At 42.5% G+C, this 13312-nt stretch overlaps 2 protein-coding genes across 6 annotated transcripts in view; both read left to right on the plus strand.

Annotated features, from left to right (window-relative positions):
- Positions 1-13312, plus strand: part of LOC112144307 (tripartite motif-containing protein 16-like) — a gene marked incomplete in the record, with an annotated part of 1074856 nt that overhangs the window by 735575 nt on the left and 325969 nt on the right.
- Positions 2760-13312, plus strand: part of LOC112144243 (disco-interacting protein 2 homolog C) — a 279772-nt gene continuing 269219 nt past the window's right edge. For 4 of the 5 annotated variants that reach the window (XM_036216276.1, XM_024268647.2, XM_024268648.2 and 1 more), the window contains exon 1: positions 2760-4633. Coding sequence is in view for 3 of the 5 variants with exons in the window: in XM_024268647.2 (XP_024124415.1) it covers positions 4555-4633 (79 nt within the window). In the remaining 2 variants the exon portion in view is untranslated. Of the gene's footprint in view, positions 4634-4675; positions 4699-13312 lie in introns of those variants that run through there. The other variant, XM_036216277.1, reaches the window with a different exon arrangement.

Here is a 13312-nt window from a genome sequence, read left to right on the forward strand (position 1 = left end):
TATTGACAACATTGCAATTTCTTCAGCAACATATGGCCAACTTCAGCGTCTTCTGCTAAAAGTTATGCAATGAAGCAATTAAAGAAGTGACCTTCTGCAAAACTGCAATCAAACATATTTCCGCAGGAAATGCAATTTTTCTAGTTACATTTGTTCTACAAAATTAAGATTTGATGAAAACATACTGTTTAGATCCTAACAATTTTTGGGCCTCATCTGTGGATATAGGAGCTGAATTTCTTGCAAAGGTTGGGAAAAGTTTGTGAATGACCATTAGATGGCAGGATTTTCCTAGAAAAATCATAGATGCTTTTTTTTCTCCTTTGGATGAAGAAGAGACATTTTTCATCAATGATGAAGTTTCCGAATTGGTACTAAACATAGCAAAGGGAATGAGGGATAGTTTGGAGCTTTTTAGATTAGATTATATTAGATTAGATTCAACTTTATTGTCATTACACATGTACGAGTACAAGGCAACGAAATGCAGTTTGGCATCCAACCAGAAGTGCAATAGGCAGTAAGAGCAAGTGGTATAAATATTATAAATAAGTATGGTACAGGTTATTATACAGTATATGGGAAGTATTTACAGATCACTAAAAAAACTGAGCAAGATATACATAATGACTGAGGTACTTTGAACATATTATACAGATGAATGATTTGTTTAAGAAAAAGGGGGAGAAGACTATAAACAGAGACTAGGGAATATACTTCACAAAAGAGAGATATATGATGTTAAATAAATAAGGCTATACAAAATGGATGACAATATCAATTTACAGTGCAAAAAAGCAAAATAGTATTATTGGAAGTTAAACTGTGCAAGCAGGATGTAGTATGTGCAACGTAGATCAATAGTGCCGGAGCTGATAGTGTAAGCTAGTATCAGATGCCTGTGAGTTGGTGAGTGGAGGCGTCTGCGAGGGCCGCCGGGAACAGAGTTCAGGAGAGTCACAGCTCTGGGGAAAAAGCTGTTTCTCAGTCTGCTGGTCCTTGTCCGTAGGCTTCTGAAGCGCCTGCCTGAGGGCAGGAGGGAAAATAATCCATGTGCTGGGTGGGAGGAGTCTTTCAGAATGCTGCGGGCCCGACGCAGACACCGCTTCTTCTGGACGTCCTCAATGGCAGGGAGAGGAGTTCCTGTGATGCGCTGGGCCGATTTCACCACGCGCTGCAGGTGTTTGCGCTCTGCAGCAGAGCAGCTTCCGTACCAAACAGTTACACAGTTTGTTAGGATGCTCTCTATCACACAGTGGTAGAAGTTCACCAGGATGGCTGAAGACAGGTGGTTCTTCTTCAGTGTCCTCAGGAAAAAGAGGCGCTGGTGAGCCTTTTTGATTAGGCTGGAGGTGTTGGTGGTCCAGGACAGGTCCTCTGAGATGTGGGTCCCCAGGAACTTAAAGCTGGAGACACGCTCGACAGCCATTCCGTCCATGTGAATGGAGTCATGCGTGCCTCTTTTCTCCTGCCTGAAGTCCACAATGAGCTCCTTGGTCTTGCTGGTGTTAAGGAGCAGGTTATTGTTGGAGTGTTTTGGCACTGGCACGATGGATGTCGCTTTAAAGCATGATGGCACAGCTGCTTGGGCGAGGGACAGGTTGAAAATGTCCGTGAAGATCCCAGTGAGCTGCTCCGCACGTGCTCTGAGCCTGGGATGCCGTCGGGTCCAGCAGCCCTGCGTGTGTTGATTCTGCTCAGTGCCGTGTGGACATCAGTGGGGGAGAGTGAGAGGGGCTGGTGGTCTCCAGGGAGTGTTGTCTTGGTGGTGGTGTCTCCGTTGTCCCTCTCAAAGCCAGCATAGAAGTGATTTAGCTCGTTCAGGAAGGAGACGTCCGTGGCTGTGGGGGTGGGGTTGCTGGGTCTGTAGTCCGTGATGGCCTGGATGCCTTGCCACATGCGTCGGGGGTCAGATTCGGAAAAGTGACCCTCCATCTTCAGCTTGTAGCAGTGCTTTGCCTTCTTGATGCCCCTCCTCAGATTAGCCCTGGATGTGCTGTAGGCCTGTGCATCCCCTGATCTGAAAGCAGCATTACGGGCCTTCAGCAGGAGCCCTCCTGCACCTCCTTATTCATCCATGGCTTCTGGTTGGGGTATGTAATGATTTGTTTCTCTGTCGTGACGCCATCAATGATGTTAGTGATGTAATCCATGACAGAGGATGCATAATTGTCAATGTCCAAGTGTGAGCCACAGGTGGCTTGAGAAGCAAACATACTCCAGTCCGTGTGTTGGAATCTGTCCTGGAGTACAGAGTCTGTCTCTGCAGGCCACACCTTGATGGTCCTCACAGATGGTCGGACACGGTATATGAGGGGTGAATAGCTGGGGGTGAGGAACAAAAAAAGGTGATCTGACTGTCCGATGTGGGGGAGGGGGGTCGCCATATTTGTGTAAACATGATCCAAGATCTTGCTTCCTCTGGTGTGGCAGGAAACATGCTGGTGGAATTTGGGGAGTACAGTCTTTAAGTTTTTATGCTCCAATCAGATGGGGAGGGCTGCACGGTGGCGCAGTGGTTAGCGCTCTTGCCTCACAGCGAGAAGGCCCCGGTTCGAATCCCAGCTGGGACCTTTCTGTGTGGAGTTTGCATGTTCTCCCCGTGCATGCGTGGGTTTTCACCGGGGACTCCGGCTTCCTCCCACCGTCCAAAAACATGCTTCATAGGTTAATTGGTGACTCTAAATTGCCCCTAGGTGTGAATGTGGGAGTGGATGTGTGTGATTGAGGCCCTGCGACAGACTGGCGACCTGTCCAGGGTGTACCCCGCCTTCGCCCTTCAGTAGCCGGGTTAGGCTCCGGCACCCCCGCGACCCCGAAAGGGAAGAAGCGGTCAAGAAGATGGATGGATGGATGGATCAGATGGGGATGCTGTTAATTGTCCACAGAAGAGTGACAGAAAAATGTTTAAACCGAGAAAACAAGAGTAATAGAATCATTGAAATGTGCAAATATAAGCAGGAAGTTAGAAAAAAAAAAAAAAAAAAGCTCTAAACTAGTGAAAAACCACATTGATGACATACGTCTACTCTTGGAGCATCTCTTGTGGCAAGGATGAGGCTACAACTCAACTGTTGGTTTATAATGATCTGTTATTCAAGCATGGGGGTAGAAGCATCATGGTGTGTGGCTGCTCTGCTTCAAAAGTAACTTTCAAGCTTCACAACACAAGGAACCTTACTGTAATGCAATCCTATTTATTCCGACAGGAGCCAGCCAAATCAAGGTTATGCACAGAAGATTTTCTGAGAAATCAGGAAGTTTCAGATTGGAGTGTGACAGTCCAAAAGATCAAAATCACAAAAAAGTGATATGACAAGAGTCAACATTTTATTTTTCAAGAAACAAAACCACTCTTTAGGTTAAAAAAATTGTAAACTCCACATCCAAGGTGACTAAATATTCTTTGTAGACCCCAAAATATAAATAAAAAAAATCATGTAGCGTTTTATTGATGTCCGAATAATTTCATTTGAAAAGTATTATAACAGAGTGACAATTGACTTTCACAACTTTAACAATTCAGTAATTCTTTTCTTTTTTGCAGGATTTGTGTCCTTTGATATACCGGTAATCTAAATAATAAATATATGTATTGGCTCCCACAGTTTTTAAAAACATAATCTTGTGTCAGGGATATTTTGTAACCCTAACAAATCAACTGCATTTGACCAATCATAATTTTTGAGTTAATTGTGATTTAAGCAAAGAAGAGAACAAGCTCTCGGGTTGTCGCCCTCTACTGGTGGATTTGTCAGTTTCATAAGATTCAAAGCTCCGATATTTTATATCTTAAAGCAAAATTGACAAAACTTTTGTCGATCAGAATCACACCCTGCTGCTCGGCTGCAGTGCGTCCGTTAACCGGTAACTACCTGCAACATGGGGGAAAGCTACGGTATTTAAGAAAGTGATAACAGGAAATGGGGTATCCTCAGAATAAAAGCTTTAAAGTAGTTCTCAAACAAACCGAATTTAGCCTCAGAAGAGTCCAAAATTTGACAAAGTTATTATAAAAGTATCTGCATTCATTATTCTTAAAAAAATAAATATTTTTTAATAGAGTGGCCAAGTGACGTATCAGCAATTGTGCTAATATTGTGCGGATGACATTTGCATACTGCTTCACAGGTTTTTTCTTCTTCTGGAGATTTGTATACAAAATAAAAAGTACATTTTCACATTTTATTTGGTCTGTTGACATGCATTTGAACTTTTTAAAAATATATATTTTTACTTAATTTACATTCTTAGTATTAATTACAAAAAGGCGTAAAAGTGCCAAAAAAAAAAAAAAAAAAAAAAGAGGAAATTTTAAAAACGACATTCGTTGAGTTAGTTTAATCTTATTTTGAAAAGCACCCGGAAGCTCAGACGTTTCATTTCGTCCGTCTTCACGCAGGTTAGCGGAGGACGCGCAGCGTCGCCGCCTCATTAGGAGGCGCTCACTGACACTCGGGACCAGACTTTGGATTTTCGGGTTTTCCCGGAGGCGCACGCGGGGGCACGGACCGCGGAGGGAGAAGCCCCGTGACGGATACAGTACAGGCTGGAATGGCGGACCGGGACCCGCACGCGCTTCCCGCTGAGGTGCGGACCAAACTGGCCGAGCTGGAGCTGGAGTTGTCCGAGGGTGAGTGAGGAGTTGCGGCTCTGCTGGTTCTGCACGAAGACTTGGGTCGGACTTGGCGACAAGTTGTGAGTTCCCGCGGAGGTTCGGATGCGGGGGGTGAGGTGGGGGTGGGGAGTTGTTTTGTAAATTAGAACGTGTCCACGGATGTCCGAAAAGGCCTTCAGACTGTAGATTTGACAGAAACTGGGCTTTGCTTACTAAAGTCACATCCAAACTAACTGCTGAAAGTGATTTAAGAAGTGCCCCCCCCCTCCCCGCCCCCGCCGCTTGTTCAGTTAGCAGTCAGAACCAGAACCGGGACGCGTTCGGTTATGATTCCCGCTGATTTGTTCGGGCCCGGCGTGACCGCAGATACACACGGAGCCCCGCACAGTCCGCAGGGGGAGCGTGGCAGGACTCCCGGACGTGTTTGGGTTGTCACGCAGGAGGAGCGCGTGCACGCTGTGGATGGGAGGGAGGATGGAATGGTATGTACTTCCAGATCTCCAAGATGCTGAGATGCAGCATGGGTTGTTGTCATTAGCCTCTTCCTCCTCCTTCCGCTTCCTCTCCAGGTTGTGTCGCTGCTGCAGAGGATCCGGGTGTCATGTTTCAGCTGCTGTTGTCCCTCTTCCTCGTGGAGGCTTCTGTATGGAGAACTGCTGATCCTCCTGGTGTGTTTGCAGGGGAATGTGAAGGGACACAAACCCCTCATGTCTGTGGGGGGAAGGGGGTCACATGTCCCCCTACATTATTTACATGCTGTAAACGCAAAGCTTCCCCTCATCCTGCAGAGTTTGACCTAATTCTGTAATTTCCGCGCACATGCGTCCCCTCTGGAGCTGCTGACAGCCTTTCAGCAAGGCATTACATCCCTCTGGAGCTGGAGCACATGCTTGCATGTCCTTTCTTTTCAGGTAAACGGTGGGGTGGCGTGTGTCCTCATGGCCGTTGCATTTACTTCAAGTGACTTCACTTTGACTTGACCTGACAAGGCAGTTCAGTCACAAGAACACAAAAGCAGCTTTAAGAAACAGAAACGTCTGATCTTCTTTCCTGCAACACCTACATGTCCCAGAATGCATTGGAGGATTTGTTAAAAAACTGAAAAGCTTTTCACTTGACTTTCACGGGTGGTGATTAACCCCACGATGTGTTTCTCTTTCTATTGATCCAATCAATAAACTGATTTAATCAATAAATCATCAATAAATCCGTTCTGTATCCCGATTCCTGCGATCCTAAACATAGAAGCAGATTCAGACTTTAAAGTAATCGGGCTGAATATTAAGCTGTGCGGTTCAGATAACAAGCTGTCCACCTCCACATGCTGCAGATCACACTCACACACATGGCATGTGTGCGTTTGTGTAGTGTTTGCACAATAGCACGATCCGCAATCGCTCCCGCCAGCAGGAGATGTTAACCTTCACCGTGACGGGGATTATCCTCAGATGGAAAACTTTGAAGACGGTTTGCCTTTTTTGTTCTTGGTTTGCTGACGTCTACCAGCCCCAGTTAGCATCTTGGTTGCTCCATTAAAAGACTCCGCCTCAACAAGGTTTAGAGGTTTAAACAAACTTGCAACTCAAAGAAAATCTTCTTGAGGAAAGACAAAACCAGATGTTCAGTCACACAAAAATCCACCAAAAGCACTGGGGTGGAAGTATGATGATGTGTGTTTGTTTAAAAAAAAGAGGACTTTTTGCAGATTTGGGTTATTAGGGTGTTGTAAAAGCGATTGTTGTCAACTGTTTGGCCATCTGTCCTTCAGCTAAAGCCTCTCTGAAACTGGGTCATGTGACCGGACACCCATATTCCGCTCTCATCCTGAACGAGAATTTGGAAGTCAAATTCTGGATTAGAAATGTGGAACATTTGGAATATTCTTGCTTTTAAACTCCTCATCTATGAAAAGTATCTTAAAAAATCATGAATGGCAAGGTAATAGTTTTAATTTAATAAAGACTTGGAAAAAATGTCATAATTCTGGACGTTTATTCAGGTGGGAGGAGAGTTTTAAAACTTAATGATGAGAGCTGGAACACAGGTTAGAGCTTTATATGTTTTTAAAAAGTGCTGCGCCATGCTGCCATCTGCCTCAAACACGTTTTATTCAAATTCTGCTTGCAGACATGTAAAGCTCAGCAGAGATATTTGTAAAGCACCCATCATGGTGCAGCATGTCAAAGACATAAATGTTTGGATCTAAGCCTGGAACAAGTTCTATTCTTTAGATCTGCTATCATCTGCTTGTTCTGACCCGAGGTTCTACTAGCTGTAATGGTGGTTAGCATTACTGCCTCACAATGTGAAGGTACTGGTTCAAATCCTGACTCGGAGCCTTCAGTGTGGAGTATGTTTTCTCTCCATGCATGTGTGGGTTTATTCTTGCAATCTTGCCTAATGGTTCAAAGCTAAACCGGTGATTCTAATTTGTTTCTACAGTAAGTGTGTATTCACACTGGAGAAATGATTTGTTCTGAACCAGGTCCGGCTTAATTTGTTTTGTTTTGAGTCCTTGCATTTGGTCCGTATTCAGACTGGGAACTACCGGAGATTTCTGTTCCGGACCAAAGCTTGTAAACAAAACCACATGACTAGATCCCTTCAGTCATTGGCCAACAATTGTGGGGGTGGATCGAAACAAAAATAGAAAGATGAATCAAACTTTTTGTTTTGCTGATCAATCTTAAACGTCTGTATGAAATCCAGGTTCGACATTTTTTACTGCTGCTGTGATATGGTGGAAGTATCGGCTACTGCACAGCAGTGCTGGGGTCGCCTCGGCTACGAGGTACGCTAATAAGTGTTTGTGATGTAGATTGTCAGGAAAACGGTGTAAGAAGCAGCATGTGTGTCATTAAAAGTTGTTTTAATGAGCCTGAATTCATCCGACCACATTTGAATGAGTTGCTGTTGCATCGCTGCTCCACGTCCTGGTTACACTGGCTGTCTTGGTTCAGTTATTTCTCTGACTGCTTTGTATTCAGACTGAGGAATCTCAGAGCAAACCGAAGTTCAGTCCAATTGGAAACGAACCAAGACCACCTTGAGACATGGGTCTGAAAGTGGTTCCTGGTCTCGGATCATAGTTTGCTTGGATGTGTTCAGACTGAAACTTTGTTCTGGATTATCGGGGAATCGAAGTCTGGTTCACTTTATGGGGACCAAATGTATCCAGTCTGAATACACCCTAAGTGTGCATGTGATTACGTAGCCTTAGGTACAACTGGTGCACTTCTCAGGATGTCCTCTACCACAGCTGGGATAGGCTCCAGCAACCTTTTGACCCCAACAGGGATTCAGCAGAATCAGAAATGAATGAATAGATGAATCAATCAGTTGGAATTTGCCAACTTCTCCTGGTCTTGATTGAAACTGTTCTCTGGTCTCACCATGAGATCCGTGTCTCCCTATTTTGGTCAATAATTGAAATTGAATTGACAGCAGAATGACGCAAAGAAAACAATTCCAGACTTTTGGTTTTAGTGAAATTCTGCAGCAGGTCCAGAAGAAACAAATGTCCAAAGTTTTTGTTGTTGTTATTATCAGTGTATGAATCAGCACTGAGGCTAACCACTTCAGTCTTGTGTAAAACCAGATAGGATAATTTTCTGACTTTTCGTCTTGGTTTCTACTGCCTGCCACTCTCAGCAGAGCTGTTTTCTCGTCTGCAGGTCTTTGTCACATGAAGATAAATGAACATCTTTCCATCCTGTTTGTTAGCAAACCTATGGAAGTTAGCGGTGTTTGTTTGTGTTATGATCAGGTGGAGGATGGAGGTTTGTTTATTACAGTCAGATGCAGGGAGACTGCAGTTCTGTTCACAAATCCAAATATATCCAGACAGCAGCTGGATAAAACATCAACCAGAGAAGTCTGGAAGTGTTCTTAGTTTTCATAGAAGAAAATCCAAAAGTAACTCTTATGCACATCTGCTCATGCTTGTCATTCAGACCGACCAGCTTTTAAATGTTTCTTTAGACTCTCTGGACATGAATGGATGTATTTAGGAGCTGAAACAGATGAATATTGTGCAGGGAAGCTTGCATGTTAATGCTCTTTTATGAAGCTGCGCTGCTGCTCTCCACTTTTCTTGTTGGGTGTGGATTCGTTTGAAGAAAAAGTTTCATTTTCCCCCTCAGTTTCAGTGCAGAAAAGCTCCTTTAGTGTCATGTTTCTGTCATCAGGGCAGGAAGTGGGAATCTGGGCTGAAGCTCTGCAGGTTTCTTTCCTTCTCAGTGAACATCTGGAGTTTGTAAAATTCCTCTTTGAGACTTCTCTCCTGAAGGATCTGTTTGTCCTTCTTCCTCGCTGCTGCTTTTTGCTTCTCGGCGCTGGAGCACAATTTGATTTATGATCCTCCCACAAGTGTTTGTTTTGCTCTGAGAAAAACCTGCAAATGTGAATCTAGAATCCTGGATTTGAATGCATCCGAGCAAAAATGAGCTTCAGCTTTGAGCTAGGACTGCAGAACATCAACACTCACTCTGATCCAAAGGTTTGGCAATCATTTGAATCTCTTACGACTTTGAATCAAACATAAGATAAACAACAATATGTGCTCTTAGAGGAATCTCCACCAGCATTTTTGGGATGATCCCTTGCAGCTGGACGCTGCAACCAAACTGATCTGACTTATGTTCACATCATTTTTAGATCTGTTTAAAATTGACTCACTTTTCCACTTCCTGTTCAACTCTGAGTGGATTTTCTCTGTCTAAAATGGACATGCATCTCCACTGAGGTTCCTAGGAATGTCACTCTTCTACAAAATGAGGTATTTGACCAAAGTGTCAAAGTGTTTAAGTTTGATAGATGTGATCTCTGCAAACTGTAACAGAAGGCTCATGATTTGAGCTAATTTTTGACATCAGGACCTACTGTTTGGTCCAAAGTCTCTGAAAAAATATGAGCGAATGATTAATGGACAGAAAACAGCACATCTGATGGGTTAAAAAACATTCTGGACTATTCTTTAGTCAAATAAGGAAATGACAAACTTAACATTTTTACTCCTGGAGTTTAAAACTTAAAAAAGGTATTTATTTTTTAATGACACAACAGTCACAGCAGCAACATCACATTTATACTCTAATAAACATTGAACACCAGAGCTTTAGCTACAGTGTTTACATTTTTCAACTATCGTAACTCCTCAGCTTTTTATAGAATGATTGTAATTCCTGTGGATTTGGAGGTATAGAAAAGCATCTTTACAATAATATATAACACTGCACAGCAGTGATGTGTTTACACTAGAGCTGTCAGGTGATTAAAATCTTTAATCGCGATTAATCGCATTTTGTCCAGAGTTAACTCGCGATTAATCGCAAATTTACATGTGGCCTTTTTTTAAGGAATAAATGTGTGGTTCGTGGAATTTAGCAGTTCTACATTAATTATGAAAACAAGAATGACAAAATTAATAGTTTTCATCAGAAATACTTTATTTTGTCTATCATTGTATTGAGATAAACTTTCTTAACAATAAAAGGCTGTAACATAAAATGCCTAACAAAAGCCCAAGTGCAAGTGAAGGGCATTTTAAATTCTAAACTTCAATCAACGTTCAGTAAAATAAAATAAAAAACATAAAAAATAACATTTCCATAACACTTTCATGTTCATTTTTTGTCAGGACCAAATCTTTTCCTCCTCTGTTGAACTACAGTAATCAATGAAATAGAGTTTTATCATTTCCAATTAACTTTTGTTTTTTAAAACATTAAAGACTGAGAAAAGCGGGATACACTGTGGATAGTTTGACAGTCTGTTACTGCCGCCGCGTTCTCTGGCTGCAGCTCGATGCAGCGACGTGTCCAGCGGAGCTCACCATGAATATGCCAGCAGACAGACCGCTATGCTGGGGCTGGATCACGCTCAAACCTCCAGAACATTTAAAACGTCCCCGGTGCTCTTGCTGTTCGGAACGTCGGGGGTCCGCAGCTCTCGGGACGCGGCGCCGGACGCGAGCCGGTACCACCAGACGTGGTACTGGACGCAAACCGGAGCCGGGTTAGGGTGCAGGAGCTCTCCAGGTCCTAGCGCCGGGCTGGTTCTAGCTAGCAGCTCGGTGGTTGGAGACCCGCCCGTGATCTCGTGAGAGCAGCCGGTGAGTTAGAGGACGATGAGGGACGCCCGCCCGCGCTCGCGGTATGGAAAGGCACGTATGAGAAAATCCCATTGACTGTAAAAATAATGGACTTATCGGACTATGAGGTCCCCCCATTATATACAGTCTATGGAAAATCCGCGATTAATGTGTCAAAAAAATTGTCGGCGTCAAGCACGTGTCAGATTAATGCGTTTTTAACGCGACAAATCTGACAGCCCTAGTTTACACCAAGGATATTCAACTCCATGTGGGTTTGGGCCTGGGTTTAGTCGTGTTTCTGTTTTACCTGTTTTCACCTCCTCTCATTTCAGGTGTGTTGATCCTTTCTTTTTCCACCTGGTTCTCCTGTAGTGCTGCCACAAACGATTATCTTAATACTCGACTAATCTCCGATAATTTTTTCCGATTAGTCGACGAATCGGGTCATGAACAAAGTGGATGCAAAGCTCACATTTTAACAATCATTAGCTTTAAACTAACTAAAAACTAGATATATATAGTATTACCTGCAATAATGCTAGAGTGAATGCTTTAAGCTGAATTTGGCCGCTAAAGATGCTAGTGCTGATGATGGCTGAAGGGGCTGAAATTGATAGTTAAAAAACTGAATGTGATGGCTGAAATCGCTGAAGTCAATTGCTGAATACATTGAAGCTGATGGCCAGCTAAAATATTAGTTAAATGCCAAATTAGCCTAAAAAATGGAAAAGAAGCCTAAATTGGCCAAAATAGCTAGCATGCAGCAGAAATATTAGCTAAACTTCAAATTATCGTAAAAACGAAATAGGCCTACGTTATCCAGAACAGCTAACATGCAGCTGAAATATTAGCTAAACTCCAAATTAGCCTAAAAACTGAAAAAAGACTAAATTAGCCAAAACTGCTAGCATGTAGCTGAAATATTAACTAAACTCCAGATTATGGTAAAAAACGAAAAAGACTAAGTTTGCCAAAACAGCTAGCATGCAGCTGAAATATTAGCTAAGCTTCAAGTTAGCCTAAAAATGGCAAGAATCCTAAATTAGCCATAATAGCTAGAATGCAGTTGAAATATGAACTAAACTCCAAATTATCGTAAAAAACGAAAAAAGCCTAAGTTAACCAAAATAGCTAGAATTTGCTGAAATATTAGCTAAACTCTAAAATAGCATAAAAAGCCTTAATAAATGCCAAAATATTCCAAAAAGCTAACGGAATACCATAATCACTTTCAACTTTACTACATTCTGACTCCATATAATATAAAGTAACGGCTAATCGACTATTAGATAAATCGTGGACTATTTTAATAGTCTATTAGTCGTCGATTAGTCGAATAATCGTGGCAGCCCTATTCTCCAGCCCTTCCTTGAAAGCTGCTTTTCTCTGCAGTAGAATCACGTTGAATGCGTAAACGGTTGAAGAGTTACAGTAGTTCAAGGGGCGTCTGTTATCTGGAAACAAACGACCTTGGAAAAGAGATCTAACCTCAATGGGATTTCCTTGTAAAATAAAGGTTAAATAAATGTAGGTGTCAGTGGTGAAATCTCAGGTGCATAAAGTTTAAACCCTAAAATACTTTTTCAAAACTCATTAAACGTTGTAATGTGGTGGGATGTGTTTGTACCTTTACCATCATCAAATACAAGTTTTGGTTTGTGGTATCTAACCGGGACACAATTACTGTGTGCTTGTCCTCCATAACAGGAGTTAGTGGCTTCAATTCAGCCCTACGTCTCTTCATTTAAAGATCTGAAATGTTGCCTACCCAATTTTTCAAACTCCGCCCACACTGAATCTTCTGAAAGGTGCTGTTTTACATTTTGTTAAAAAAGCTAACAAAGATGTTGGTTTTGTCCTTGGACAGCCTGAGCTGAACTGAGAGACGGTTAATGAAGGTCTAGTGAGTCGAACCCTCCCGCTTCACGCTCTAATGTATTCAAGTTCTGACATTTAGTAGAACTAGATACAAGTTCTCAGCAAAATTCTGACATTCGTCGAGGTTTTCTCTATGTTTATAATTTTTTAATTTGCATATTTTTCCACCAAGGTATCTCCGAGGTGAAGATTTGTCTAACTCTGATCCAACTGGAACTTCTTCTAGGAAAATAATGTTTTTTTACCGGCACGTGTTTGATGCAGTCGGTTTTCTTGTATCATAACCTTTTAGATCAGGACTTATCACTTTTACATTCAGAAATATTCTTTGTATGTTATTTTTTTTGTCTTCATTTTTCTGGGCTTCCTTACATTTTAAAGAAACAGCACGATGATGAGGCCCTCATCATCTTGAAGCTGTATTGCTGCTGGAGCTTATCCTTTGGTTTATTTGTATGGGTTGCCAGGTTTGTCCTTTTTCCCTTTTTGTGTCAGCAAGTGCACAGTAAAGTGTAGACTGTAGTTTGGAGCCCCACTTTTCCCCCAGTCCTCAGTCAGTATTGATTCTACAAGTTGTTCCACTTCAAAAGATGAGTTAGGTCTTTAATCCTCTTTTCCTTTCAGCTTTTCCCTTCAGGGGTCGACACAGCGAATCAGTTCCCTCCATCTAAGCCTGTCTTCAGCATCCTCCACTCTAACACCAGCCACCTTCATGTCTTCAT

The sequence above is a fragment of the Oryzias melastigma genome, linkage group LG17 (genome assembly GCF_002922805.2).
Source record: "Oryzias melastigma strain HK-1 linkage group LG17, ASM292280v2, whole genome shotgun sequence".
NCBI lineage: Eukaryota > Metazoa > Chordata > Actinopteri > Beloniformes > Adrianichthyidae > Oryzias > Oryzias melastigma.